Source organism: Lepidochelys kempii, chromosome 16 (assembly GCF_965140265.1).
Source record: "Lepidochelys kempii isolate rLepKem1 chromosome 16, rLepKem1.hap2, whole genome shotgun sequence".
Taxonomy (NCBI): domain Eukaryota; kingdom Metazoa; phylum Chordata; order Testudines; family Cheloniidae; genus Lepidochelys; species Lepidochelys kempii.
Window position 1 is genome coordinate 24,283,566 of NC_133271.1, and position 26,692 is coordinate 24,310,257.

The 26,692-nt window shown below is 39.6% G+C and overlaps 1 protein-coding gene across 3 annotated transcripts in view; it reads right to left on the bottom strand.

The window, feature by feature from the left end:
- Nucleotides 1-26,692, bottom strand: part of C5 (complement C5) — a 51,377-nt gene that overhangs the window by 2,738 nt on the left and 21,947 nt on the right. For all 3 annotated transcript variants that reach the window (XM_073314964.1, XM_073314963.1, XM_073314962.1), the window contains 19 exons: nucleotides 22,571-22,710; nucleotides 21,012-21,233; nucleotides 20,162-20,222; nucleotides 19,507-19,596; nucleotides 18,948-19,160; nucleotides 18,406-18,481; nucleotides 14,261-14,420; nucleotides 13,575-13,670; nucleotides 12,990-13,161; nucleotides 10,588-10,793; nucleotides 9,588-9,740; nucleotides 9,078-9,140; nucleotides 4,220-4,301; nucleotides 3,635-3,686; nucleotides 2,837-2,939; nucleotides 2,218-2,292; nucleotides 1,998-2,103; nucleotides 1,692-1,778; nucleotides 1,227-1,316 (listed from right to left, as the gene is read on the bottom strand). In XM_073314964.1, coding sequence (XP_073171065.1) covers nucleotides 1,227-1,316; nucleotides 1,692-1,778; nucleotides 1,998-2,103; nucleotides 2,218-2,292; nucleotides 2,837-2,939; nucleotides 3,635-3,686; nucleotides 4,220-4,301; nucleotides 9,078-9,140; nucleotides 9,588-9,740; nucleotides 10,588-10,793; nucleotides 12,990-13,161; nucleotides 13,575-13,670; nucleotides 14,261-14,420; nucleotides 18,406-18,481; nucleotides 18,948-19,160; nucleotides 19,507-19,596; nucleotides 20,162-20,222; nucleotides 21,012-21,233; nucleotides 22,571-22,710 — 2,247 coding nt within the window. The remainder of the gene's footprint in view (nucleotides 1-1,226; nucleotides 1,317-1,691; nucleotides 1,779-1,997; nucleotides 2,104-2,217; nucleotides 2,293-2,836; nucleotides 2,940-3,634; nucleotides 3,687-4,219; nucleotides 4,302-9,077; nucleotides 9,141-9,587; nucleotides 9,741-10,587; nucleotides 10,794-12,989; nucleotides 13,162-13,574; nucleotides 13,671-14,260; nucleotides 14,421-18,405; nucleotides 18,482-18,947; nucleotides 19,161-19,506; nucleotides 19,597-20,161; nucleotides 20,223-21,011; nucleotides 21,234-22,570; nucleotides 22,711-26,692) is intronic.

Consider the following 26,692-nt stretch of genomic DNA (forward strand, 5'->3'; position numbering starts at 1 on the left):
CTAGCAAGAGGGTAAATGACAGGATGGTGTGGTTAGCATATTATCAGAAAAAATACCAATTTCACACGGGTCAGAAGCCATGCTAGAATGCCTCTAGCCTAAAACATGGTTAAAGTCAAAATCCTTAAAATGGTTCTGATCCCAACACTGACAAGTCTTTAAAAAACAAAATATGTTTAAATAACTCTGTGGGACATGTTCCCTCTTTTTGCATTTTGGGGATAACATTTAAAAAGCAAACAACAAAAAAACAAAGTCTATGTGAGAAGAATGTTAGGGATTACATTATCTGCTTTTAACCAACAAATTACAGGAAACTCAATTATATCTGATGCTTTGTTCACAACTTGCCTTACATGTGCCTAAGTATTAGAACACATTATACAGCACATCAAATAATCACTGTTCAGAGACCCTTACAAAACCCAGAGAAACACAGTGTATGTGTGTGGGCGAGTACATTGTCCTCTGGGATTGGTGTAAAACTGTGCTTCTATTTTTGATTACCATTTTTAATCGGGGAAAGGTTTCTTGCACCCTTTCCTGCTTAGTTTGGCAGGCAAAATGAGAAATCTGGGTGTTGTATAGTTTCAGTTCTAGTGCGATGCTGCTTTTTCACAGGAATGAAACAAGACTATCACAGCCTGTAACAAACCCTCAGCGCTGCAGACATATCTGAAATGGGGTAATTTACTTTGCAAAAGTTAGCTGAAAATAACCAAGGGCTTTGATTTTTAATTCTGAAAAAAATGTGTTTGATTTTAAAGAATACTCAGTGAAAGATATATATTGAGGTCTGTCTTTACTCCAGTAGACCTACAGTCACAGTCTATGATAAAGTACTGGAACCAATCCTGAGAGGTATTCAGCAGCCTCAATTCCTATTGACTTGAGCAGGAGTTGAGAGCCCTCAGATCTTCTTAAGAGACAGGCAGCTCTTCAAAGATTGGGACCATTAACTCTATGTAATTTCCACAGACATTGCCTTTGTCTAGGTTGAATTATTTTAATTTACAGGCACTAATGTTCATCTCTATGAGTACATGTTGTTGTTAACAAGAGTCACATGCCTCCAATGTTCTTATAGGTATATTGAAAAATGCTGCATCTCTCAAAGCAACATATATAAAAACAAAAAAGGTGCACCCTGTAGCATCACACCATCACTCATCACACAGTGTTCATTTGTTTTTCAAAGTAATATGTACTGATCATTCATATCTTACCATATGCAATGCCTTGCTGGCATGCAGCTTCTCTCCTCCTATCAGCAGTTATTGTCAGATCTAATTTCTTTTGCATTTGACTGCATTCCGCTATGTTTAGTGAAAGAGATATGACGTTAATGCTAGGAAGCAACATCAGCACAAGCCCTCTTTTAAAGTATAATTAATTTCTATTTGCTCATGGCAATCTGTAACACAGAAGCAACAGAGCTAAGCTACTCAATTCCCATTTAGTCGACAAAATGAAAGTCAGTAAGAGTTGTGCAGCTAAATTCCATACATCTCTTTTTAGAGTTTAGAATATAATGAATGTTTAATTTATTGCAAAGGCAACATTTGCTGTTCTGAAATAGAATATATAGCTCCTTTCACTGATATGTAGTGCTCTCATCCACAAGGATCCCAAAGCATTAAGCTGTATTCTCCAACTAACTGCAACAGAATGGCATTTTTCGCAAAGTTTACCTTCCATGCATTTGCACTCAGCTCCTTCACACAGCCTCAGAAGTTTGTCATTTCCAAAAGGGTTATAAAATATGGTGCATTGTTTATCTACAGAATTGAATAGGAAAAAATAAATGCATGTAGAAGTTGAATTCCAAGAGAGTACCATCCAGACCTCTTCAGCCAGAAAGATGGTGACTGTGACATAAGCCTTAATATAATGTAGATTAAAAGTTGTGAAAAAGGGAGAAACTGTTAGTTTCTTAACAGGATTCAAAGAATCTTCTGAGAGCAAAAGATGTGAATTTGAAGAACTGGAACACATACCTGGTGCATGATATTCATACACAGTGAATGTGGCAGGGCTCCGCATTCCAACACGGTAAATCTCCCCTATTCGGAACGCAACACACATGAATTTATTAGCTGGCACCTATTTGAAGAATGCATGAATTAGAAAGACACCAAAAGAAAGCTCTGTGTTACCAAAAAATAAAATAGTGCTTCCAATTGTGAATAATCATAGGAAATAAAAAAGACGATCTACCGATTCTATCTGTAGAACAATATGTCCATCTTTTATCTCATAATTGGTTATCAACTGATCAACTCCACTTGCAAGCTAGGGGGGAAAAAAGAGAAAGGTTTTTAATCAGCTAATTTAAAAGGATTTTACATGGTCTTCCATAAAAGTTTTATGCTTATTGGTTTTAGCATGGTTTTGAGGAGTAAAACATTTTCTACAAATGGATCTTCAGTTACTTTAGTATTGCCATGTGATCCTAGTCATGAACAATTCCATACTTTAAGGGAACTGTTCTATCATCCCCTTGGGATAAAAACAACAACAATAATAATTAGAGATGTACTAAAACTATGAAATCTCAACATTCTTGAACTTTGGTGAAGTCTGAGTCCAGATCCAAACTTCATATTTGTCTCCCATTTTTCTAGGACATTGACTCCCATTGACTTAACTGGATGAGGCCCATAATGGGCAAAAACCCAGACTCTAGACTCAGGTACACGATTCCAATTAGTATGAGAAAAATGCGTTGCAATAAGATAGAGACAATGCTGAAAATCTGTACTACTACCATAAAAAGATATAAAGCAGAAGGACAATAAATACTGTAGGTAAAGGTAAAATTTTCTTTAATATTTACAGTAGATAAATCTTCTGTATTTGCTTCCAGCCCGCTAACCAAAGTTATATCCATCACTACATGGGAAGACCCTGACTGTGGTTCTCTCTCACTAGGCTTGTACCTAAAATGGACAAAAAAATGAATATAGATAGAACCAAAACTTAGAACTTAGCGCACGGTCCTCAGAAAAACCTCTGGGCAAATTCTACTCATTCTTATGCCATTGTAAATCCATAACAACTTCACTGACTTCAGCTGACTTACTCCAGATTTACACCAATAAAATCAATAGAGATTACAGGTATTATTTACATTACAGTAGCGGCCACAGACTCAATCCAAACATAAAATTAAAAGAGTCCCTAACCCAGAGAGCTTACAATCTTTGACCCTGATCCTGCACATGCTTACACACATGCACATAAAAAGGGGTAGAAAGAGGGAAACAAGGGTCACAGCAGTAGTAACACAAGGTGGCAATTATTAGCAAGTGGATGACGAATATTTTAATCTCTTTTTTCCTTCTAACTTTGTTCTTCAAAAGTGCGGGAAATTAATGCATATAAATGCATATGCTAAAGTAAGTTAAGGCTACAGTTTTGAACATTCAGAAAACAGGAAATGCACAAGTAACCTCTTCATAGTAACCCTTGGCACTGATCCAATGACTTAAGTGCCAGCTGGGAATGGGGAATCCTGTGTAGGGCAGAGCTAGGAACCCAGGAAGTTTAGAGTTTGGATTAAATTTAAAATATACCTAGACATGTAAAATATTGAAAAGCTCAGTTATGTCACTGAAAAATCAATTGTACTTACTTTGCGCAAGCTTCTAAACGTTCAGGTTGGTTATCATCTTTTCTTCTTTCACCTTTTGTACGTTAAATAGAACAAATAATTTATAGCTCTTCAGAAGCAGCTGTCCAGACCACAGCATACTTATATGAATGGGTTCTCATGAACTATTTTCATATTCAGGAGACAAATACTTTTCAGAAATTTTTTCAGCCAATTTTTAATGGGAACCTATGTTCTATTCATGAACAAACAACATAATTTTTCATTTATACCTTAGCCAAAATTTTAATTTTTATAAACTGAACCAGCAAAGCACTTATCCATCTGCTTAAGTAAATGAAACTCAAACGGGTTAACTTAAGTGCACGGTACTTGCAGAATTGAACCCACTGACCTCCACTCCCAGATCCTTCTTCTGCAAGATAACAGCTGTGTACTGTTAAATTAACAGCTATGAATGACATCAAAAATTGATTGGGGTGAAGGTAAAGTTATGTGCACGGGATAATATTGACCACTTTGTTAATCAAGATGCATTTTCCTGTACAGTCCTGATTAATTTAAAAAAGAAAAACAAGATTTTAAAAGTCACCACTAACTCTTTACCTTTATCTGTCAATACATTAACCTTCAACTCAAAGTCACATGTCTCCTCAGAAGTACTGAATTTATGATATATAGTCCTCACCTATAAATGTACAAATAGACAATTAACAGAAAACATGCACAGCAAACAATTCTCAAAATTGATAAACAGGTGTTCATATTTGGAGATGATCAAAGGCAGACAGTCATATGCAGAATTAGATGTCAGTGTCTGGGGGCTTATTTGAACCTTGGAAATTAAGTTTGTCAGGGTCACAAACCTTACCACATGTAGGTAAGCTTTGGTTGTTATGGCATCCAGAGAAGCCCCTATGAAATCAAACCACTGTAATGTACTGCAATCAAAGTAGACTTTTTGATGTTGAGTTGAAGACCTAACCTGTGGAATAGGTGTTTTGTACTGTGGAAGGAACTTCATCATACAACGGGCCCTTGAACAGCCAATCATTGAGGTAAAGGAAGATGATCATACCTAGTTGCCACAAATGAACGGCTACTACCTGCCATGACCTTTGAGAGCATTCCGGGGCAGGGGAGGACAAAAGGAAGCACTCTCTACTGGTAGTGATTCTGGTCAACTGTAAAATGAAGAAACCTCTTGTGACAGGTGAATTGTGATGTGAAAATATACATCCTGAAGGTCAAGGACTGCGAACCAGTACCCAGAATCCAGTGACAGAATTCTAGCTGTGAGAGTCACCATCCTGAAATTCTTTAATTTCACAAAGGTGTTTATGAGTCTCAGATATAATATTGGTCTCCATCCCCCATTCTTTCTGGGGACCAGACAATACTTTGAATAGAATCCCTTCCCCTTGTACTGGGCTGGAACTGTTTCTATGGCCCCTATGCATAGGGGGCAGATGACTTCCTGTCTCAGCAAATGATCCTAAGACAGATCTATGAGAAGAGGAGGAGGACAAGGAGGGGTGGGACAGGAAGGAATGGAGGTAAAATAGATGGAGCAACCTGAGGTTACAACTTCCAGAATCCACTTGTCCAATGTAATTTGTTCCTATGCAGGTAATATGTGAAAGTCCAGCTCTGAAGAGTGGGAGGTGGGTAGGCTGGGGCAGCTGAAGATTCACAAAGCGAAGATGTTCTAGATCTCTGACCAAGCCATCAAAATTGACATTTGGTCTAAGACAATGATTGGGTAGTGATAGCAATCATGGTAGGAGGTCTTTTCTTTTGAAAGCTTGACCTCTTTTTAGGTGGTTCTGTAGATCTACGATAGATAGAAAATTGAACCAGTTACTGTCTTTGTGTGGTTTGAGAGCTACTAAATTTCCTCTTATTGGCAGGTGTGTAAATGCCAAGATCTGAGTGTGGCTCTAAAGTCCTTCAAGGTGTGAACAGATTCATCTGTGGATTCAGAAAAGAGTTTCAGTCCATCGATGGGGAGGTCTTCCACAGTGTTTTGGATGTCCCTAGGAAATCTGGACATTTACAGCCAAGACACTCAATGCATGATGATGTCAGTGGAGACATATTGAGCTGCAGTGTTGGCTGCATCTAGAGAAGCTTGAAATGACACCCTTGCTAAAAGCTGACCCTCTGTTATGACGACCTGGAACTGTTCTCAAAGTTCTTCAAGAAGTTTTTCAATAAAATTGTTGAATGTACTGAAGTTAGCATGGTTGTATTTCACCATCAGACCTTGATAATTTGTGATCCTGAACTGCACGGTCACTGAGGAGTACCTCTTGTGCCCAAAGAGACTGAGACGTTTCTGGTCTTTATTGTAAGGGATTGCTTGCCATATTCATTGACAGCTTCCACAACTAAAGAATTTGGTGGCGGGTGAGAGAACAAATATTCTGAATTTCTTGCTAGGACATAATATTTCTGCCCATTTATAGTAGGTGGTGCTGTGGCAGGAGTCTGCCATATGGTCTTAGCAGGTTCTGGTAGAGCTTCATTCAAAGGTAGTGACACTGTCCAGAGGTGGTGTAAAATATCCAAAAGCATACGTTGTGACTCTTGAGCCTCCTCCAAAGGAATCTGGAGTGAATCAGAAATGCATTTCATCAGCTCCTAGAACTGGTTGAAGTTATCCATCGAAGAAGGTGGTGGAGGCATTACAGCCTAATTAAGCGATGATGGTATGTTTGAGGTGTCACTTTCTTGTCTGCTCTGGCCTCTTGTTCCTCAAAGATCTCCTCTTGGGGTTGAGGAGGACTCAATGGAGCAGAAAAATATATATCCTTATGCTGATCATCGGAGTAGCTAGGAGCTCTTGAAAACTGCTGGCAATACAGCACTCAAAGTCCCAATATGAGTATTGCGGGGAACCGTAATGTAAAGGAGGCGGCATCCAGTGTTGGTCATACCAGCGAAAAGAAGCTCAAAACTGTTTCTCCCTTGCAACTTCCCTCTCAGAATGATTAATCAGGGGGATATCTCTTCTATGGTAGGCAGGAAATCCCTGGATGGAGATCTGGGAATCACAGAAATCATCCTCAAAATAGTCCAGTGGGGCAGACAATGAAGGTGAAGCTAGATGTCTGTCCGATGTGAGAGGTACCAGAGAGCTGGGAGTCACTGGTGAAAGATAATGTCTTGGTGACTCAACAGATCACAGTAAAAACAAAGGTTCAGTCCCCATTAGCAATGGAGACACCAGTTCCTCTGAAACAAAAAGGTTCCTGAAGATTCTTGTGGTAACAGGTGTATCTGAGCCAAGGTTGAGTGAGGCCCTACAACAACTGGCTTCAATACCAAGGTTGCCGACTGCTTTGATGGTGCCTGTCTAGAAGATGGGTGTTGGCACCGGAGGCGCTGATTGCTTCAGAGATGCATATCTAGTGGACGGCGTCAGTACTGGAGATGTTGATGGCTTTTGGCACACTGGCATAGCAGTCTGGGATACCGGTTTGCGTACCAAGGTGGACGTTTCCAGTTTCCTAGAATCAAAGTGCTTGGGGTTCATAGCCTTCCCAGCTTCCTAGAAGCAGTGTACTTACATTCTCTGCTGGAATTATCATGTCTTATTGGCACCAATATCAATATTGGAGCATGCTTAGTACTGCATCTCTTGAAGAGCTTGAAGTCTTTGATGAGCTCCCAGTAGCAGAGCATCATCTTGGAACCTCAAAGGTACTCTCTCTGGGACCAAAGGTCGCTGAAACAGTCATGCTCTGAGGTGACTGAGATTTCTCTGAAAAGGGCTCTGGTGGGAGATACAGAACTCCTCTTCTTTGGAGCCTGTTGGTACCTTTGGCGCCTTTATCCTGTGAAGATCCCAGCGCATGAGATATGGGGGTCAATGGGGCACTAAGTACACTTGAAGGCCAGTGTACAAGGGGTCCTCTGAACCAAGATCTGATGCTGGTCTTAGGGCTTGCTCCATCATAAGCAATCTAAATTTGATTTCTCTGTTTTCTCTAGATCTGCTCTTTAAAAAAAGTGCAGATCTTACACTTTGCCAGTATGTGGGTGTCTCCCAGGGAAGACACTAAGAATGTCCATTGCTAATGGAGACAGACTTCCTGCAGAAAAAAACGCAGTGCATAAGGCCTGGGGATCCTGGCATAACAAATGATGACCACCCCTAAGACAGAGCCATTCAAAAGTGGAGGAGAACAAGGGTGTTCAATTAAAAAAACCCAGATAAAAAAGGGGCTACCAGATTAATAAAGTAAAACAAACAAACTGGTAAACTAAACTATCTGAAGACTAGGATAAAAAAAGCTAAGCTACTGCTAGGCTGAAAGCAGGCATGCTAGATGCTCTTTCTGAGGCCATAGGGCAGCTGAGAAGGAACTGAGGATGGTTCACTCATGCAGTTCTATGTGTACTCTGTATGGTGCATGAAGATGTCTGGTATGCATGCTGGGCCGAACAGGCATTGTTACAGAAAATTACTGATCAAAGGTGCATGGGGCACATGCGTCCTGAAGTGGCACACCCATAGGGACACTACTGAAGAAGTAGTATACATAAATATAGCAATATATCACACATGCAAGTTAATATATGGGTGTACAGTAATGACTCCTCTTTGAAAATTGCAGAGCAAAAGGGATAAAGAGATGACAGAATAATTGAAACATACATTAATTCAGCCTGTGCATATGAGACTAGGTTGTGGTCCTGTGTTTATATTATAAAAGAATAACAAATATCAACCATCTTACTGAAGTGCCTTTGTGAATTACGTATTGTTCTGTTCCGAAAGGTGGTAATCAATTATTTATTTGTAAAATTCCTGGAGGTATAGAAGCCAAAGGATAAATAGTATGTCATAATAGCATTGTAATATATTTATAAACAATAATACAAAGCACAGAAAAATAGAATAAGAGAAGGCACACTCTCTATTACAAAGTTATTGAGGCAAAGTTTTTCAAGAATGTTCACTAATTTGGGAGTTCTCCATTTTTGGGTGCCCAACTTGAAACACCTAGAAATTGGTGTCTCCAATTGCACACTCCAAATTAGTGAGCCCTGTTAAAAATTTTGTCCTAAATATTTAGAACTACGGAACAGATAAGTTGGGGGAGGAGGGAAGAATTTCCATCGCTTGTCTCACTACAAATAAATCACCTGAGGTAATTTAATTATTTTACTGCTGTCAAAATGTTCCAGAATTAGACAATATACTTTAGGAATCACATGACTTAAGACAAATGAGTTGAGTTGGTGTAAAAGTAGGTGTAACTAATGATTTCAAATGGAGCTGCACCTTCTTACACAAGATCTATATGTATACAAAATGGCTTCTGCCACTTTGGTCCAGGGAACAGGTAACAGAAGTCGGGACACAGAGGAAACTTCTCGGGATCCCTTTCATTGCGCATATTGACAAGATCAAAAAAAGGCTTTGTTCTTTAAAAATTTTTGCTTAACCACTTACATTTACTGTTGCTAAACCAGTGCTGCTCCCAGTGCTTACATATATGTCATCGTGCAAAGGTACCTAAAGATGTAAACATAAATATGATTTGACATTAAATATAAATATTTGCAAAGTACTAGTTAAGATACTACCATTAGTAGTCAAATAGATAGAAGTCACATGGATCTTATGATCTTTTTTACATTTCTGATTACAAGCAAAGGGCCAGTCCCACTGTTTACACATGCAACTTTACACATTTGTGTGGTCTTACTGAATTCAATGGGACTATTCATGTAAATAAGTGTTTCGAGGATGTGGTCCTGAATCAGTGAAACCTTTAATCACTTGCTGCATCAATTAAATCTTAGCAGATGAAGACAACAGTTAATCAAATGGTATTTTTCATAGACACATTTTCTTTTTTTAAAATTTGTCTAGACTTTATTTCTTTCCTTCTCAAAGGAATTTTTGTAAGTTATTAATAAGATTTGTTTTCACTTTTCTAAGGTAAAACTATTCACTCACTTCCAGAGTCCCTCCTATGTAATTTTCTTCTGTCAGTTTATAGTGCTGAAGGTCTCCATAATTCTTGTAAGCCACCTTGACATCCATGTTTAGCAAAAGACGTTTAACAAGAAGGGAATATTCAGTCAAGGCTTCAAGGGCATTAATTGTGTCCTGTCAAAAATCAAATTAGAAAGAATTACTACTGGAATGGAAACTAAACTGTAACAAAACTGATTATTAAACACTTTACTCAGACACTTATTTAGGAAGACAGATAGTGGTAACCCTAACCAGCTAAGCAGTTTAATAGTGTGTTATTATACTCTTAATAAAATGATAGGATATTTAACACTACTTTGTGGGCATGTTTGTGTAATTTATTGTTTTATTAAAAGTTTATAAATAAGTGCACAGCTGCTGGAAACAGATGTTTTAAAAGTAAGAAAGCTAGTAAATAAGCACAACTATTGCTGTGAAAAATTGCTGTATCATAGCTTTTCACTTCATAGATTTTTTTATTTGCAAAACCAGAAAGTTTGCAAGAATTAGCAAATTTGGTCAAGGGTGACTTTTTGTCAGAAAGCATATGGGAAAACAATGAAATTCCACTAATCATTTTTTTAAAAACACAAGTGAATTTGCTGTTTTTAATACAAAAAGTTTTTCATCTGTAAATAGGGCTTTTCATTTTTTGTGAAAAACAGTGACAAATTCAGTGTCAAAATATATTGGTTTTGTAGAAATTTTGGTCAAAATGAGTTTTTTCCTGGTACACAGTTTTTTTCATCTGGCTGTATCTAAAGTCAATAGAGTGAGCCTGCAGATATAGGAGTAATGATTTGCATGTACTGCTAAGGAAGTAACATTCCTGCAGCTGGAGGTCATGTTGCTAATTTCCTTCGATTCCCACCCAACATAACAGGACACACAAGTCATCAGTTTGGCTCATGTATTACCCTACTAAGGCTTCTCTGATTTCATCATCTGAAAAACAGGAGAGAAACATTTAAAAACACACCTGAGTGGAATAAAATCCACCACCATATCTTTGCTCTTCAGACAACCATCTGACAACTGGATCAGCATAGACTTTGTCCCCACTCAAGAGAGTGGTTAGCAAGGCATAAGCAGTGGTTTCAACAATCTGTGCAGTGCCAGCATTAGGAACATATTTATCTAGTTTAGTGGAAGTATCCTTCCAAAAACGATAAACAGGAGGGTCACCTGGAAAAGTAATAAAATATTAGCAGGGGTTAAAGTAGATTGTAACAGGAAGGGGAGCTCTCACCACACAAGCCAAACTGGAGGGGGAGTACTGCTTATCCAAGTCAGGGAGAGAAGGAGGAGTTCTCCCTCTGTTTTTATCAGAGATGGAGTTGTGCTCTCTTTATGCCCGAAGGCTATTTAAACCTCTGAATATAACCTGACCTGTGCACAACACAATTTAATTCTCTAACAGGAAAAGCAGATGCTATTCCTTTGTTGCTACCTTCGTTGTGAAACAGATGGTGATAGATTTGTGTTCTGTTGGTCTTGGGAATAGAGGAGTTTGATGTATTATAGGATACTGTATTTACAAACCAGTAACAAGTGATTTTTAACTTTATTACCATTAATTTTCATGTTTTATACTTATATATTGTACATATCAACAGAAACTAAATATTAAAAAAATTGTTAAGATCAGCAACCTGTAGTGGAACTGAATTGTGCATTTTGAAATCAAAATGCTGGTGAGGACCACAAGGCAAGAGAATTGCTCGTCTAGGTCCTCTCTGCATCCCATTGCTTTGTTAAGGCAGCCCTAATATCATGTACATATAAATCACTATAACAGTCATCAATCTGCTTTTACACTATTCAATAAAACCCCCACTGAATTTCTTGAAAGGAGATGGAAACTATGGTTATATTAATTTTTTTAAGAAACAAACAAAAAAAACGGTTCCTTACCTTTCATAACTGTTGTTCTTAAGACATGTTGCTCATGTCCATTCCATTGTCAGTATGTGCGTGCCCATGTGCACGATCATCGGAGATTCTCCCTTAGCAGTATCCCTAGGGCTGGCTCTGGAGCCCTCTGGAGTGCCACGCTCATGCTGCGGTATATCAGGCGCCGCCAGCCCTACGCCCTCTCAGTTCCTTCTTGCTGACTACTCCAACAGAGGGGCAGGAGGGCAGGTAATGGAATGGACATGAGCTACACATCTCGAAGAACAACAGTTACGAAAGGTAGGTAACCGTTTTTTCTTCTTCGAGTGCTTGCTCATGTCAATTCCATTCTAGGTGACTCGAAAGCAGTATCCCCAGAGGTGGGCTTGGAGTTCAGAGTCTTGCAGATTGGAGCACAGCTCTGCCGAAACCAGCGTCATCTTGAGCTTGCTGAATCAGAGTATAGTGCAAAGCAAATGTGTGGAAGGACGACTAGGTCACGGCCTGACAAATTTCTTGAATCGGTACCTGAGCGAGGAAGGCTGCCAAGGACGCCTGCACCTTAGTCGAGTGAGCAGTCACAATCACCAGTGGGGACATCTTCGCCAGCTCATAACAGTAGTGGATGCAGGCAGTGATCCACAATGATATTCTCTGGGCAGACATTGGGCAACCGTTCATCCTGTCTGCCACAGCAATGAACAGCTGCATTGACTTACAGAACAGCTTCGTTCTATATATGTAGAAGGTCAGTACCCTTCTGACTCCAATGAACTCTATGCGTTGGACTGGTGTTAACATGGACTTTTCTGTGTTTATTAACAGGCCCAGGTCACTGCAAGTGGAACATACCAGATCGAGACTCCTTTGCACCTGCTCCAGAGACCTGCCTTTGATGAGCCAGTCATCAAGATATGGGAAGATCTGGATTCCCTGACGTCTCAGGTAAGCCACCACCGGTGCCACACATTTCGTGAATACCCTGCGAGCCGAGGACAGGCCAAAGGGGAGCACTGTAAACTGGAAGTGGTGGCCAGCCACTATGAAATGATTAACTATTTACAGCTAGAAGCGCAAGGCGAAGTTAGAAGAGAAATCACTGGCCACTTGTGAAGCCAGGGACAGAGGCATGCCAACTGACCACCATGGGTGGTAAGAAGGAACTGAGAGGGCATAGGGCCAGCAATGCCTGATATACCGCAGCATGAGTGCGGCACTCCACAGGGTGCCACAGCCGGCCCTGTGGATACCACTAAGGCAAAAGCCTCAGACGACTGCGCACATGAGCACGAGCAAACCTACAATGGAATCGACATGAGCAAGCACTTGAAGAAGAACATATATTATAACTTATTAAATATTTCAATTCATCTGAAAGAATCTTTATGGTCAAGTTCATCTGTGTTGCAAACTTTGCTCACTTACCTACAGACCATCTACTTCAGTAACAGGTTCTTTAGGTTGAAGTGATAGTTTACTGAGTCATACCTTTTACAAGAGCTTCCTTCTTCAGTGCAGAAAAGGCTGAGCGTGCACCAGGATGGTTTGAATCCATGAGAGCTAAAGCATAAGAAGCTATTGCCAAGGTAAATGTGCTTTCCGCAGCTTGCACATTTTTCAGCAAATACCCTTCCCCTGCATTTTTAGCTTCTTGGATTTTCTGAAAAGGTGAACAGGAGGTTATATGTATTGGAAGGATAATCATCTATTGTATTACCAAGACATTATGTATTTATACAGTACCTTCTACAACCAAATCCCCAGGTAAATGATCTGGTTTGTTCTTTTGCTTATTTTGGAAGTTGTATCACCACTGTGGTTCACTAACGGCTAGATCAACATGTATATATTAACATTTGACACTGGAAGTAACTCTTATGATAAAAGAAAAGAGCTTTGGTTTGTGGGTGGTTTGGGTTGAGAGAGAATCATAGATCCTTATGATCAATCCTGACTTGCCTCTGGGTCAGGACTGGGGGGGAAGGAGATGGAGGAAATCTAAGGACAGCAGAACACAGAAGCTGAGAATATGATTGCCTGTGGCCTCATTGGAGAAATGAAAGCATTACATACCTGTGTTGGGCATAAATGAATGGCCTTTGCAAGTCCAATAACAGAAAAAGCTGTGAGATACAAAGTTTTTTCTTTGGCTTCTTTAGGCAAAGTACCCTAAAAAAATCCAAATATGTAAATAAAGGTAGTTAGAAACAATGCGGTCAATTGATAAAAAGAATATTTTACAACTTAAGCGAGGAATTGAAGAAAAATTTCTGTAAGAAGTATCAGTCCAATAGCAATTTTATTTTTACACTGAAAAGAAGTCTTCTTTTGTGAAGAGGTTAATTTACTTAAAAAAATACAGACAGACTAGAACAAAAATACGTGTAAAAGTAATGACAAGCCAATATTTTTTCAGGACTTTTATATCGTGATTAGAAAAAGACAATATACATGTTGCTTTCACAGCATCTAAGAAGTAACATACAAGTATCTGTACCTGAAAAATATAGTGAAGTTTGAAAGACTGCGCTACTGTAAAAGTGATTTTAGAAGGAGAGATGTGTGAACATGTATTAGAACTCAGTGAATTATAGCAAAATTATCTGTAAACCTCTGATTCAGCATAGCATTTAAATACTCGCTTATACGCTTTGCTGAATCAGGGCCTAAAACAGCTTGTGTATCAAATAATGGAGTACCTTACAGCAACTTGAGCCTTTAATATATGCACAAATAAAACATATGTTCACTTGTCATACCTGTAGTTTTACTGGCTGATAACTTGAAAGTTCCTTGAATGACCCATCTGCCATTTGACAATTTTCAATCAGCCATAACACTGAATTACAAACAGAAATTTGATCCAGAGTAATATACAGACTAACTTGTCCAAAAATCCTTAAGGCAAAAGCTGTCAACCTGTGAAGGAAATTGAGCAAAATATAGATGTTTTGTTCAGTGTGTGAGATGATTTTTTTTGGGGTAGTTTAAAATACCAAGATAGACAGAGAGCACCTATTTAGGCACAAACTTGCATTACTAAGATTTGGGTTTACCGTATGTTGCCTTGGGTCAATTAAACCTTGTTGCAGCCCTTTCAGAATGGCTGGACAAATGTATGACTTTGACAGGGCACTCTTAGTAGCACCCTGGTCACTGATGTGGCTACAGCATGAAAAAGGCTGCAGGCTAGGAGCAATTAAACACCTTCTGTTGGGGGATTATGAGCACCTGTAATCACTGGGCTAACGATAGAAGGCTATAAGTGGAAGAAACAGAAAGCAAGGGGGAGCTCAGAAGGAAAGCTCAGGGGGTGACTGCTCCGCACTTTAAGTCAGGGGGTGGGGATTGTCTGGTCTGCTGGGGAAAGACGTCACCTCTTTAAGGGGTGGAGAGGCTACGAGTGATTTTTGCAGCAGCCGCAGAGCAGGTCAGTGTGGGGACACTGACCCATCCCCCACCCTGTCGCTCCCAAAGGATGGATATAAGTACAAACCAGACAGGTTTGAAATAATTGATTGATTGATTGAATCCCTTTTTACCGGGACCTGATGGAGAAGCACCTATTCTCCCATCCAGGGAAGTGGCGAAATACCAGGTTTGGTCAGGATCCGCTGTAGGCACTGCAATAGCTGTTCCTTTCTTGGGGGCCTGAGAAGGAATTTTCCCCTCACCAACAGATTGACCAAGGCATAGTATGGGTTTTTTTCCACCTTCTCCACAGCGGGTTCAGGGGGGACTTAGCTAGGGTGAACATGGAATGGGAGTTAAGCTACAATGCGGCAACTCATTATGTAAATATGGGGTGGAGGTCCAATGCAGTTACTCTGTAGAGAAGGGATACAGTGATCAGATAAAGGGATCTAAAGGAGGGGAAACGGGAGTGTTCAGGGCACCTATGACTGGCACGCCAGGGAGCCAACCCCTCCCCTTTATAGTCCACCTTAACCCTCATTTGAGGAAGGAGCATTGTAAGGTTCCAGCAGCAGGTTGGCTGGGGACCAGTATGGTAAGAGGAGGGGACTGATGGAAGCTCCCAGGTGTATGTTAAAATGATCACGGAATTACCCACACTGTACACTTTTATCTGCCAGGTGCACCCAGAAAATTAATCATTAAGTTGTGGCACCACTTCCCACAGCTCCCATTGGCTGGGAACGGCGAACTGCGGCCACAGGGAGCTTATGGGCTCCATGCCTGCAGACGCTTCAGGTAAACAAAATGACAATGTATTAGATATTCAATTCAATGATTTCACAGAGTTTAAAATCATCAAATTTTGGTGGAGACCCATTTATAAGCTGACCCCTGCTCTTTGATGCGTCACTTTTTTACCAAAAATATTTGGCTTATGAACGAGAATATACGGTACACATCTGGTGGCCAAAAGGTAACAACCTGGTGTGTGTCTGTCTGTGAGGCCGCATGAGCTGGCCAGGCAGTGAGGTACACTGGGTAGCCACAGAGGCACCCTGTAGCAATGATCAATAGTATTTTTAAATTAGCATTGTAAAATAAAGTTAATCAAATCTCATGCTGCAGTGTGCAAGCTGATCTCTACAGAGCACAGGAAGGTGATTTTTCCTTAAATACAATACTGTACAATAGTCTTGGCGTACTGTGGGAGATTTTCCACCCTTCTCTGAACCATCAGAGAAATCCTGGTGAAACCATGGTGAAACCATGGTGAAACCATGGTGAAATCCATGGTGAAACCATGGTGAAATCCTAGCAGATCTTAAACATAAAAAAGAAGCTTACAAGAAGTGGAAGGTTGGACATATGACCAGGGAAGAGTATAAAAATATTGCTCGGGCATGTAGGAATGTTATCAGGAGGGCCAAATCGCACCTGGAGCTGCAGCTAGCCAGAGATGTCAAGAGTAACAAGAAGGGTTTCTTCAGGTATGTTGGCAACAAGAAGAAAGCCAAGGAATGTGTGGGCCCCTTACTGAATGAGGGAGGCAACCTAGTGACAGAGGATGTGGAAAAAGCTAATGTACTCAATGCTTTTTTTGCCTCTGTTTTCACTAACAAGGTCAGCTCCCAGACTGCTGCGCTGGGCATCACAAAATGCGGAAGAGATGGCCAGCCCTCTGTGGAGATAGAGGCGGTTAGGGACTATTTAGAAAAGCTGGACGTGCACAAGTCCATGGGGCCGGACGAGTTGCATCCGAGAGTGCTGAAGGAATTGGCGGCTGTGATTGCAGAGCCACTGGCCATTATCTTTGAAAACTCGTGGCGAACCGGGGAAGTCCCGGATGACTGGAAAAAGGCTAATGTAGTGCCAATCTTTAAAAAAGGGAAGAAGGAAGATCCTGGGAACTACAGGCCAGTCAGCCTCACCTCAGTCCCTGGAAAAATCATGGAGCAGGTCCTCAAAGAATCAATCCTGAAGCACTTGCATGAGAGGAAAGTGATCAGGAACAGCCAGCATGGATTCACCAAGGGAAGGTCATGCCTGACTAATCTAATCGCCTTCTATGATGAGATTACTGGTTCTGTGGATGAAGGGAAAGCAGTGGATGTATTGTTTCTTGACTTTAGCAAAGCTTTTGACACGGTCTCCCATAGTATTCTTGTCAGCAAGTTAAGGAAGTATGGGCTGGATGAATGCACTATAAGGTGGGTAGAAAGCTGGCTAAATTGTCGGGCTCAACGGGTAGTGATCAATGGCTCCATGTCTAGTTGGCAGCCGGTATCAAGTGGAGTGCCCCAAGGGTCGGTCCTGGGGCCGGTTTTATTCAATATCTTCATAAATGATCTGGAGGATGGTGTGGATTGCACTCTCAGCAAATTTGCGGATGATACTAAACTGGGAGGAGTGGTAGATACGCTGGAGGGGAGGGATAGGATACAGAAGGACCTAGACCAATTGGAAGATTGGGCCAAAAGGAATCTGATGAGGTTCAATAAGGATAAGTGCAGGGTCCTGCACTTAGGACGGAAGAACCCAATGCACAGCTACAGACTAGGGACCGAATGGCTAGGCAGCAGTTCTGCAGAAAAGGACCTAGGGGTGACAGTGGACGAGAAGCTGGATATGAGTCAGCAGTGTGCCCTTGTTGCCAAGAAGGCCAATGGCATTTTGGGATGTATAAGTAGGGGCATAGCGAGCAGATCGAGGGACGTGATCGTTCCCCTCTATTCGACATTGGTGAGGCCTCATCTGGAGTACTGTGTCCAGTTTTGGGCCCCACACTTCAAGAAGGATGTAGATAAATTGGAGAGAGTCCAGCGAAGGGCAACAAAAATGATTAGGGGACTGGAACACATGAGTTATGAGGAGAGGCTGAGGGAGCTGGGATTGTTTAGCCTGCAGAAGAGAAGAATGAGGGGGGATTTGATAGCTGCTTTCAACTACCTGAAAGGGGGTTCCAAAGAGGATGGCTCTAGACTGTTCTCAATGGTAGCAGATGACAGAACGAGGAGTAATGGTCTCAAGTTGCAGTGGGGGAGGTTTAGATTGGATATTAGGAAAAACTTTTTCACTAAGAGGGTGGTGAAACACTGGAATGCGTTACCTAGGGAGGTGGTAGAATCTCCTTCCTTAGAGGTTTTTAAGGTCAGGCTTGACAAAGCCCTGGCTGGGATGATTTAACTGGGAATTGGTCCTGCTTTGAGCAGGGGGTTGGACTAGATGACCTTCTGGGGTCCCTTCCAACCCTGATATTCTATGATTCTATGATCAGAAATTAGTCACTGAGAGTCACTTCTTCCTGTAAATACTTAGGCAAAAATGATGCCCATGATCCATAAGTGGAACTAACAGTGGCATTGATGGAGTACTGTGCACACATTAATGGCAATATGAAAGGTGGCCCTTAAACATTAGTCACTGTGGAAACACAGGACTGAATCAAACCTTTCAAATCCACTGTAATAGAATGATCATTTTAACTCACCAAGTGCTGGATGTCCCGTCTTTCCACATGCTGTAAGAGAAGTCTCTGTTTCTGAATGACAGGACGCTTACAATACCTAAGATATACATAAAGCAGACTTAGTGTTTCTGAAGCACTGATTTCTATTCAAATTACATTTCTTCACTTAGAAGAAAAATTAACCTCTCTTTGATAACTGGCCTCTAATTGTTTTGTTTCTAAAAAAGCAGCAAATGGTTAACTTCCAACTCAAAAAGATAATATTAAATTACCCTAATTGTGCATGTCAACTAAAACTTTACTGCTTCCAAATAAGATAAGATCATATTTTATAGGGTTTGCAACATAGGTGTCAGTTCAAGCAATTTTGTAGTTCAGCCACTACAGAAACATTATGTGAAACATAGTTAACCCCACAGTTTTAGTTTAAAATATTTTTTTAAAATACATTAGCTTTATTACATTTTCATCAAATATTAAACATTAACTTTCCTATCCAACAGTATCTGCAAGTCCTTAGAACCTTCAAATAAAACCAGAAATTGAAGACCACGTTTTTCTACCTTCTTTCATCTTCCTCCTCATATTAACTCTTGATGTTATGGTTTCAGGGCCAAGTAAATTCCAGTTATCGGACTTTTCCAGGTAGTGAAAGACATAAAATACTGGAGCAATACTCATGAGCTCTGCCTCTGCACTGCCCTTAGGCAAATTAGTAAGAAACTGAACACCTTCACGTTTGAGAGCAGCAGAGATTACTTCACCCATAAGCTGTCCTGTGAAGAAAAACAACATGGTTAATTGCTGCCTCAGAAATACAGGCATAACTCTTATTGACTTAATTGGGAGTTGTGCAAGAATATCTGAGGGTAGAATTTGACCCATAACATTTAGAGATACTCTAATCATTTTCTATAAAAATCTATTAATAAAGATACGAGTTTAAGACAATATAACCTCTAAAGAAGAGGCTGGTCTAAATAGCCTTTTCTCAAAAGAAAGAGAGAGAACCTGAGAGTATAGTCAGGTGGGTAGAGCAGAAAAAAAAGGAAATTAAGAAAGAGAGCAAGCACGTATCTAGAAACTAAACATAAAATACTGCAAACATTTCATTCCATTTACCTTTTATACTCACAGTCCTGTCAATTTTTGTTTTGGGGACCAGATCAAATGGTGTCCTGTATCGAAATTCTTGTCGTCTTCTGATTATACCTGCAATTGGAAATAAGTACATATATATCTCAACATATTTATAGCATTACCTGCTGGGTCAGACTGAAGCCACAGCTGTTTGCCAATTTATCAAACACACACAAAAAATCATGAAAACTAGAGTTGGGTCTAAAATCCAGATCCAAACAACTCTAAACTTTGAAAAAGTTCAGATCCAGACCCTAATTCCATAATAAATTAAACTAATACTTGGATCTTTAGAAAAGTTCTAATCTTGATCAGAACTCTGGGGGATAGATTCATCTCTGATTAAACTGGATTATTTTCTATTCTAGGGAAAACAGCACTTGGTAGTCGGTTTTCCTGAACAACTAAATTTAGAAAAATCTCAAAGTCTGCATGCCATATAAGATATGAGTTCCTAATCATTCCAATTAATCAAAATCTAAAAAAAATGGCTAGCTACTTTGAAAGGGACTCCATTACTGTGTGCTAGGACATGCAATTTCACAATAGAGATATGTGAGCATTGTGCCATGAAGAAGAATTGATTTTGATGTTTGTCTGAGATTGCAGAGTAAAAGAACAAAATCACTTTCCATACCATTAACACCTTGTGGATCCAGAGAAAAGCCTGCATGAAGTTCTCTCTTAATACCTTCTGGCTGCAATCAAGAAGAGGCCAAAACTAAGCAGTACATCAAAGTACTTTGTTTAATTTAACACACGGACTAAAGCAATAATTTTAAAATATCAAACAATCAGACCCACATAATCTTTGTCTAATTCTCAGTTTAAAGGTTTGCTGCTGCCTGCCATTTCTTTTCAAAACAAAATCTTCAACCAAAATTAGCAACAGATGTAAATAAAGTTTATGGGAATTATAAAACTATAATAAATATATCTTTACAATAAATGTATTTAAGTATTTGAAAAACTGATGCAAACCACATCATCAATATTCTATACTCTATTTGCTTATTTTAAGTTACAAGCTACATACATCATATTTACACCTATTTGCCTACTAGTTGTCAACCATTGTAATCCATACATTTAAAAAAGTAAATACATAAGGGCCCAATCCTGAAGTTGCATCATGGCATAACTCTCAATGAAGTCAATGAGCATTTTATATGAGAAAGGACTGCAGGATCAGGCAAATGTTTTATGCCTTTTATATACACATCAGAATGGAGATTAACAACTGCTGCAACTGGTAGATCTGTTAAACAGAATGACAAGACTATTTGCAGGTGTATTATTTGTTATTTTACAGCACCCAAAAGACTGATAAGCACTTTTTAAACACAAGTAAATTACATATGATCCCTGGATTTCATAAATCAAATGCAGTCATGTTCATATTCTGATTTCATATATTTATAAAATACCATCCATTTATTATGACTGAATCTATTCAAAAAGAGTTCTAAGGAAGGTTTTGGTCTTACCACCACACGCAATGTTTTCACTAAAACTTCACTGTTCTGTTCAGCCAACAATGTAAAGTTGATTGTATGAAGACCTAGTTCCAGAGGGAGTATTCTGAATGTAACTGATGTGACAGAATAACCATCTAGGTTCTGAAATTGACAACTCTGTAACCTTTGCTGAGCACTTGCAGAGCCTTCGAACAAACAGATTCCATCTCCAACTGTTGCTTTAACACAGAACTGAAACATCAGAGAAGATTTTAAAAGATTAAAATAAATTTTACACTGAGTTAGATAACGCTAAACAATTTTACTATTGTTAGCAATGTGTAAAAGTGATTAACTTTATTATTATTGTTGTTATTTGCATTATAGTAGCGCACAGAGGCCCTAACCAAGGATCAGAGAGCCATAGCGCTAGGCATCATATATACAGTTGCATATAACTTTTCTTTGCAACATTTTTCTGTAAAATTTCACTGTTCTGTTTCAGGGTATTTTTCATCCCTAAAATTTTGCTTTTCTATTAAACCTCCAGGCAACATTATTTATTTGCTTTCAAAAATTTGTAACCAAGAAAACCACCCTCCACTTGAAATTTCAAACTCAAATTTTGAGCAGAAGCGTTATATTATTTATTTTCTAATATTTATATTAGGATAGAACACAAAAGTTGCTATGTAATTTCAAAACACAGAGAAAGATGCAGTCTCTATGCCCGAAAGAGCATACAGTTTAAAAAGACAGACAGACAAAGAGAAAGGAAAAGGGATACAACATCCAAGCAAGGAGGTGAGGGTGATAACTGGGACATCCTATTAGTATAGCAGCCATCTTTAAAAAAAATATTTTGTGCACTGTACTTTTACATGAGAGAAGGTGGATGCTACAGAAAGAAAACTTCATATGTTGCTGAATGCTGCTTCTGCTGAACTGACCCTTTCTTCCCTGTCCTGTCCAAGGTTCTTTCTACCAAAGCTAACACTGTGGGCGCTCAAACATGTAGTCTGTGCCTGACCAGCAGGAGGGAAGGACTAGAAAAGGGAGTGAAGCAGAAAGATGTAAAGATTAGTGCATTTCTTGATGTACAAAATTGTTTATTCTTGAGTCCGAAAGTTTTTTCCACATTTGATCAAGAGCACTGCCCTCTCAGTTCAGGAAGCTAATATGTAGAAACTCCATCCATGATTCTGTTCACTAGAGTACATTGGGAGCTGGCTTCAGAATTAAGTGAAAGTCATTTCATGTGTCAGTTCCACTTATGCCATTTTGGCTTCCCTTTTTCACCACCTACCATTGAGAACTGGGTAGGCCACACACCAGGATATTCTACAAACATAGCTATTGGTTCTGCCTGGGGGCAGTTGATTTTTTAATACAACTTTTGAACTGTGCCCAAATAGAATGTGATGGGTGCTACAGGAAGCAAATAAATTAAATTATGAAGTACAATGCTGCATTTTTTAACAATTGGAGAATCCTGACTCATGCATACTGACTGTATACTTGCAGAAACAAATCCTTTGTCAGTTCATCATAATACTACTTATATAAAATTCAGAAAATCCACAAATTACCATTGTTCTGGAATTTCTGTAGTTGTAAACAGATCCTTTTAACTCAATTTGTTCTCCACGCACAACAGAATAAGGTATATGCATGCTCACAAAAACATCTTTTAAAACCTGCACTTGGAGTGCATCAGCAACACATATGCCTAGGAAGAATTAAAAACATAATAGCCCAATATGATATAAACAGAATCACACATTTTATGCAGACTAGTCTCTCATTCCAAGAAGCAGGTCCATATCACTCCTCACACCCTTGTCACCTTTCTGGTTTCCTATCAAATTACAAAATCTACTTTGAAATCATCATCTTGGGTTTTCTGAAATCATCAAGGACTCGCTCCACCTTCTCTTTCTGAGTTGTTATCTGCCTAATTCCTTGTGCTCACTCCAGTCCTCCTACTCTGACTTCTTCTCAGTTCTCTCCTTCCTAGTGCTAAGATTTTCTCTTTCAGCTGTACTACCCCATCTATCACAAACTCTCTGCTCCCCCTTCTCTTCAAGCAATTAAGTCACTTCCTCTCGAGATCTTATTGCAAGATTTTCTTTTTCTCTGTAGCCTCCTATAAGACAACTGTAAAACAGAACTGCAGCCAAAGCATAAGTATTAATATTTTTTTTAAAAATTTAACTTCTGAGAAGTACATAACAAATATTCAAACAACAAGCATATTGAAAAAAAACAGTATACTAGATGACATGATTTCAAATCAGATTATTCTGATTACAGTCTTTCTTTCTGGCCACCCAAAAATAATTTCCACAATGCTTTTGCATAAAAGATTCTCACAGATTCATAGCATCAAAGGTTGATGATTTATTCTATTTGACAAATAGGATTAGAAGTTTTCAAATGGTGTATAAAATTGGTTCTGGTGCTTACAGTTTTATAGATAGTGGTCAAATCAAGCCAGAATTAAACAAAGAGTAAACACAAAAGAAGGTAACCAAAATATGATGATTTTCATGTATAATATTTCATGAACCAACAGGGCTAAAGAATAGCACTCTCTTGCAAATAATACATAGTATTAGTTTCTGTTCCTGGCGTTCCAAGAGATATCTGGCCAGCAAACATGAAGGCTATATATCAGATAGGCCAGGATACTTTCAGCATTCCAAGCCTCTAGGACCAGTTTTCCCATGATACTGATGATCAAGGGGGAATGTTCAGCTAAAATATATATTAGTAGGGAAGGAAAAGAGAATCTTGGATCTCTTGAGACATCTAGATCAGGGGTTCTCAAACTGGGGGTCGGGACCCCTCAGGGGGTCGTGAGGTTATTACATGGGGGGGGGGTCACGAGCTGTCAGCCTCCACCCCAAGCCCCGCTTTGCATCCAGCATTTATAATGGTGTTAAATATATAAAAAGGTGTTTTTAATTTATAAAATGGGGGTCGCACTCAGAGGCTTGCTATTTGAAAGGGGTCACCAGGACAAAAGTTTGAGAACCACTGATCTATATAGACTAATGTGTAGTACTGGGGAGGAGCCAGTGGTCGTGGTACATGTAGGTACCAGTGACATAGGGAAGGATAGGAGAGAGGTCCTGGAGGCCAAATTTAGGCTGCTAGGTAAGAGACTGAAGTCCAGGACCTCCATGGTAGCATTCTCTGAAATACTTCCAGTTCCACACACAGGGCCAGTTAGACAGCCAGAACTGCAGGGTCTCAATGCATGGATGAGACGATGGTGTAGGAAGGAGAGATTTAGATTTATTAGGAACCGGGAAAACTTTTGGGAAAGGGGGAGCCTATACAGGAAGGATGAGCTTGACCTAAACCAAAATGGAACCAGATTGCTGACACTTAATATTAAAAAGGTCATAGAGCAGTTTTTAAACTAAGGACTGGGGGAAAGCCGATAGGTGTGGAGGAGCACATGGTTCGGACAGCGACATCCATTAGTGGAGGATCTATTGATGGAGATTCTCTATGACCTAGTAAGGACTAGAGGATGGAAGATGATAAAATATGGGTAGGATCTGATGAGAAAGAGCCAAATGAAAAAAGTCCCACTCAATTACATCATGTAATGGCAGACAGCTAAAAAGTGAAAAGTTTTTAAAGTGCTTATATACTAATGCTAGGACTCTAAATAATAAGATAGGTGAGGTACCTTGTAATAAATGAGGATATTGATATAATAGGTATCACAGAAACTTGGTGGAATGAGGATAATCAATGGGACACAGTAATATCAGGGTACAAAATATATTGGAAGGACAGAACAGGTTGTGCTGGTCGGAGAGTGGCATTATATGTGAAAGAAAGCACAGAATCAAATAAAGTAAAAATCTTAAATGAACCAAACTGTACCATAGAATCTCTATGAATAGTAATTCCATATTCTAATAATAAGAATAAAGCAGTAGAAATATATTACTGACTACCTGACCAGGATAGTGATAGTGACTGTGAAATACTCAGAGAGATTAGAGAGGCTATTAAAATAAAAAACTCAATAGTAATAGTTGAAATCCCCCATCCCCATATTGACTGGATACATGTCACCTCAGGACGGAATGCAGAGATAAAGTTTTTTGACACCTTAAATGACTGCTTCTTGGAGCAGCTAGTCCCAGAACCCCCCCAGAGGAGAGGCAATTCTTGATTTAGTCCTAAGTGGAGCACAGGATCTGGTCCAAGAGATGAATATAGCTGGACCGCTTGGTAATAGTGACCATAATATAATTAAATTTAACATTCCTGTGGTGGGGAAAACACCACAGCAGCCCAACACCGTAGCAGAAAGGGAAACTACACAAAAATGAGGAGGTTAGTTAAACATAAATTAAAAGGTACAGAGACAAAAGTGAAATCCCCGCAAGCTGCATGGAAACTTTTTAAAGACACCATAACAGAGGCTCAACCTAAATGTATACCCCAAATTAAAAAACATAGTAAGAGAACCAAAAAAGTGCCACCGTGGCTAAACAACAAAGTAAAAGAAGCAGTGAGAAGCAAAAAGGCATCCTTTTAAAAGTGGAAGTTAAATCCTAGTGAGGAAAATAGAAGGGAACATAAACTCTGCCAAATGAAATGTAAAAATATAATTAGGAAGGCCAAAATGGAATTTGAAGAACAGCTAGCCAAAGAATCCCAAAGTAATAGCAAAAAAAAAATTTTAAGCACATCAGAAGCAGGAAGCCGGCAAGACAACCTGTGGGGCCACTGGACAAGGGAGGTGCTAAAGGAGCACTCAAGCACAATAAGGCCATTGCAGAGAAACTAAATGAATTCTTTGCATCAGTCTTCACGCATGAGGATGTGAGGGAGATTCCCAAACCTGACCCATTCTTTTTAGGTGACAAGTCTGAGAAACTGTCCCAGATTGAAGTGTCATTAGAGGCGATTTTGGAACAAATTGATAAATTAAACAGTAATAAACCACCAGGACCAGATGGTATTCACCCAAGAGTTCTGAAGGAACTCAAATGTGAAATTGCAGAACTACTAACTGTAGTTTGTAACCTATCATTTAAATCAGCTTCGGTTCCAGATGACTGGAGGAAGCTAATGTGACGCCAATTTTTAAAAATGGTTCCAGAGGTGATCCCGACAATTACAGGCTGGTAAGACTGACTTCAGTACCGGTCAAACTGGTTGAAACTATAGTAAAGAACAAAATTGTCAAACACATAGATGAATATAATTTGTTTTGGAAGAGTCAACATGGTTTTTGTAAAGGGAAATCATGCCTCACCAATCTACTAGAATTCTTTGAGGGGGTCAACAAGCATGTGGACAGGGAGGAACCAGTGGATATAGTGTACTTAGATTTTCAGAAAGCCTTTGACAGGGTCCCTCACCAAAGGCTCTGAAGCAAAGTAAGCTGTCATGGGATGAGCCTCTCAAGGACTGGTAACTGGTTAAAAGATAGGAAACAAAGGGTAGGAATAGGTCAGTTTTCAGAATGGAGAGAGGTAAATAGTGGTGTCCCCCAGGGGTCTGTACTGGAACCAGTCCTGTTCAACATATTCATAAATGATCTGGAAAAAGGGGTAAACAGTGAGGTGGCAAAATTTGCAGAGGATGTTGTGAAGGCCAAGACTATAACAGGGTTCAAAAAAGAACTAGATAAGTTCATGGAGGATAGGTCCATCAATGGCTTTTAGCCAGGATGG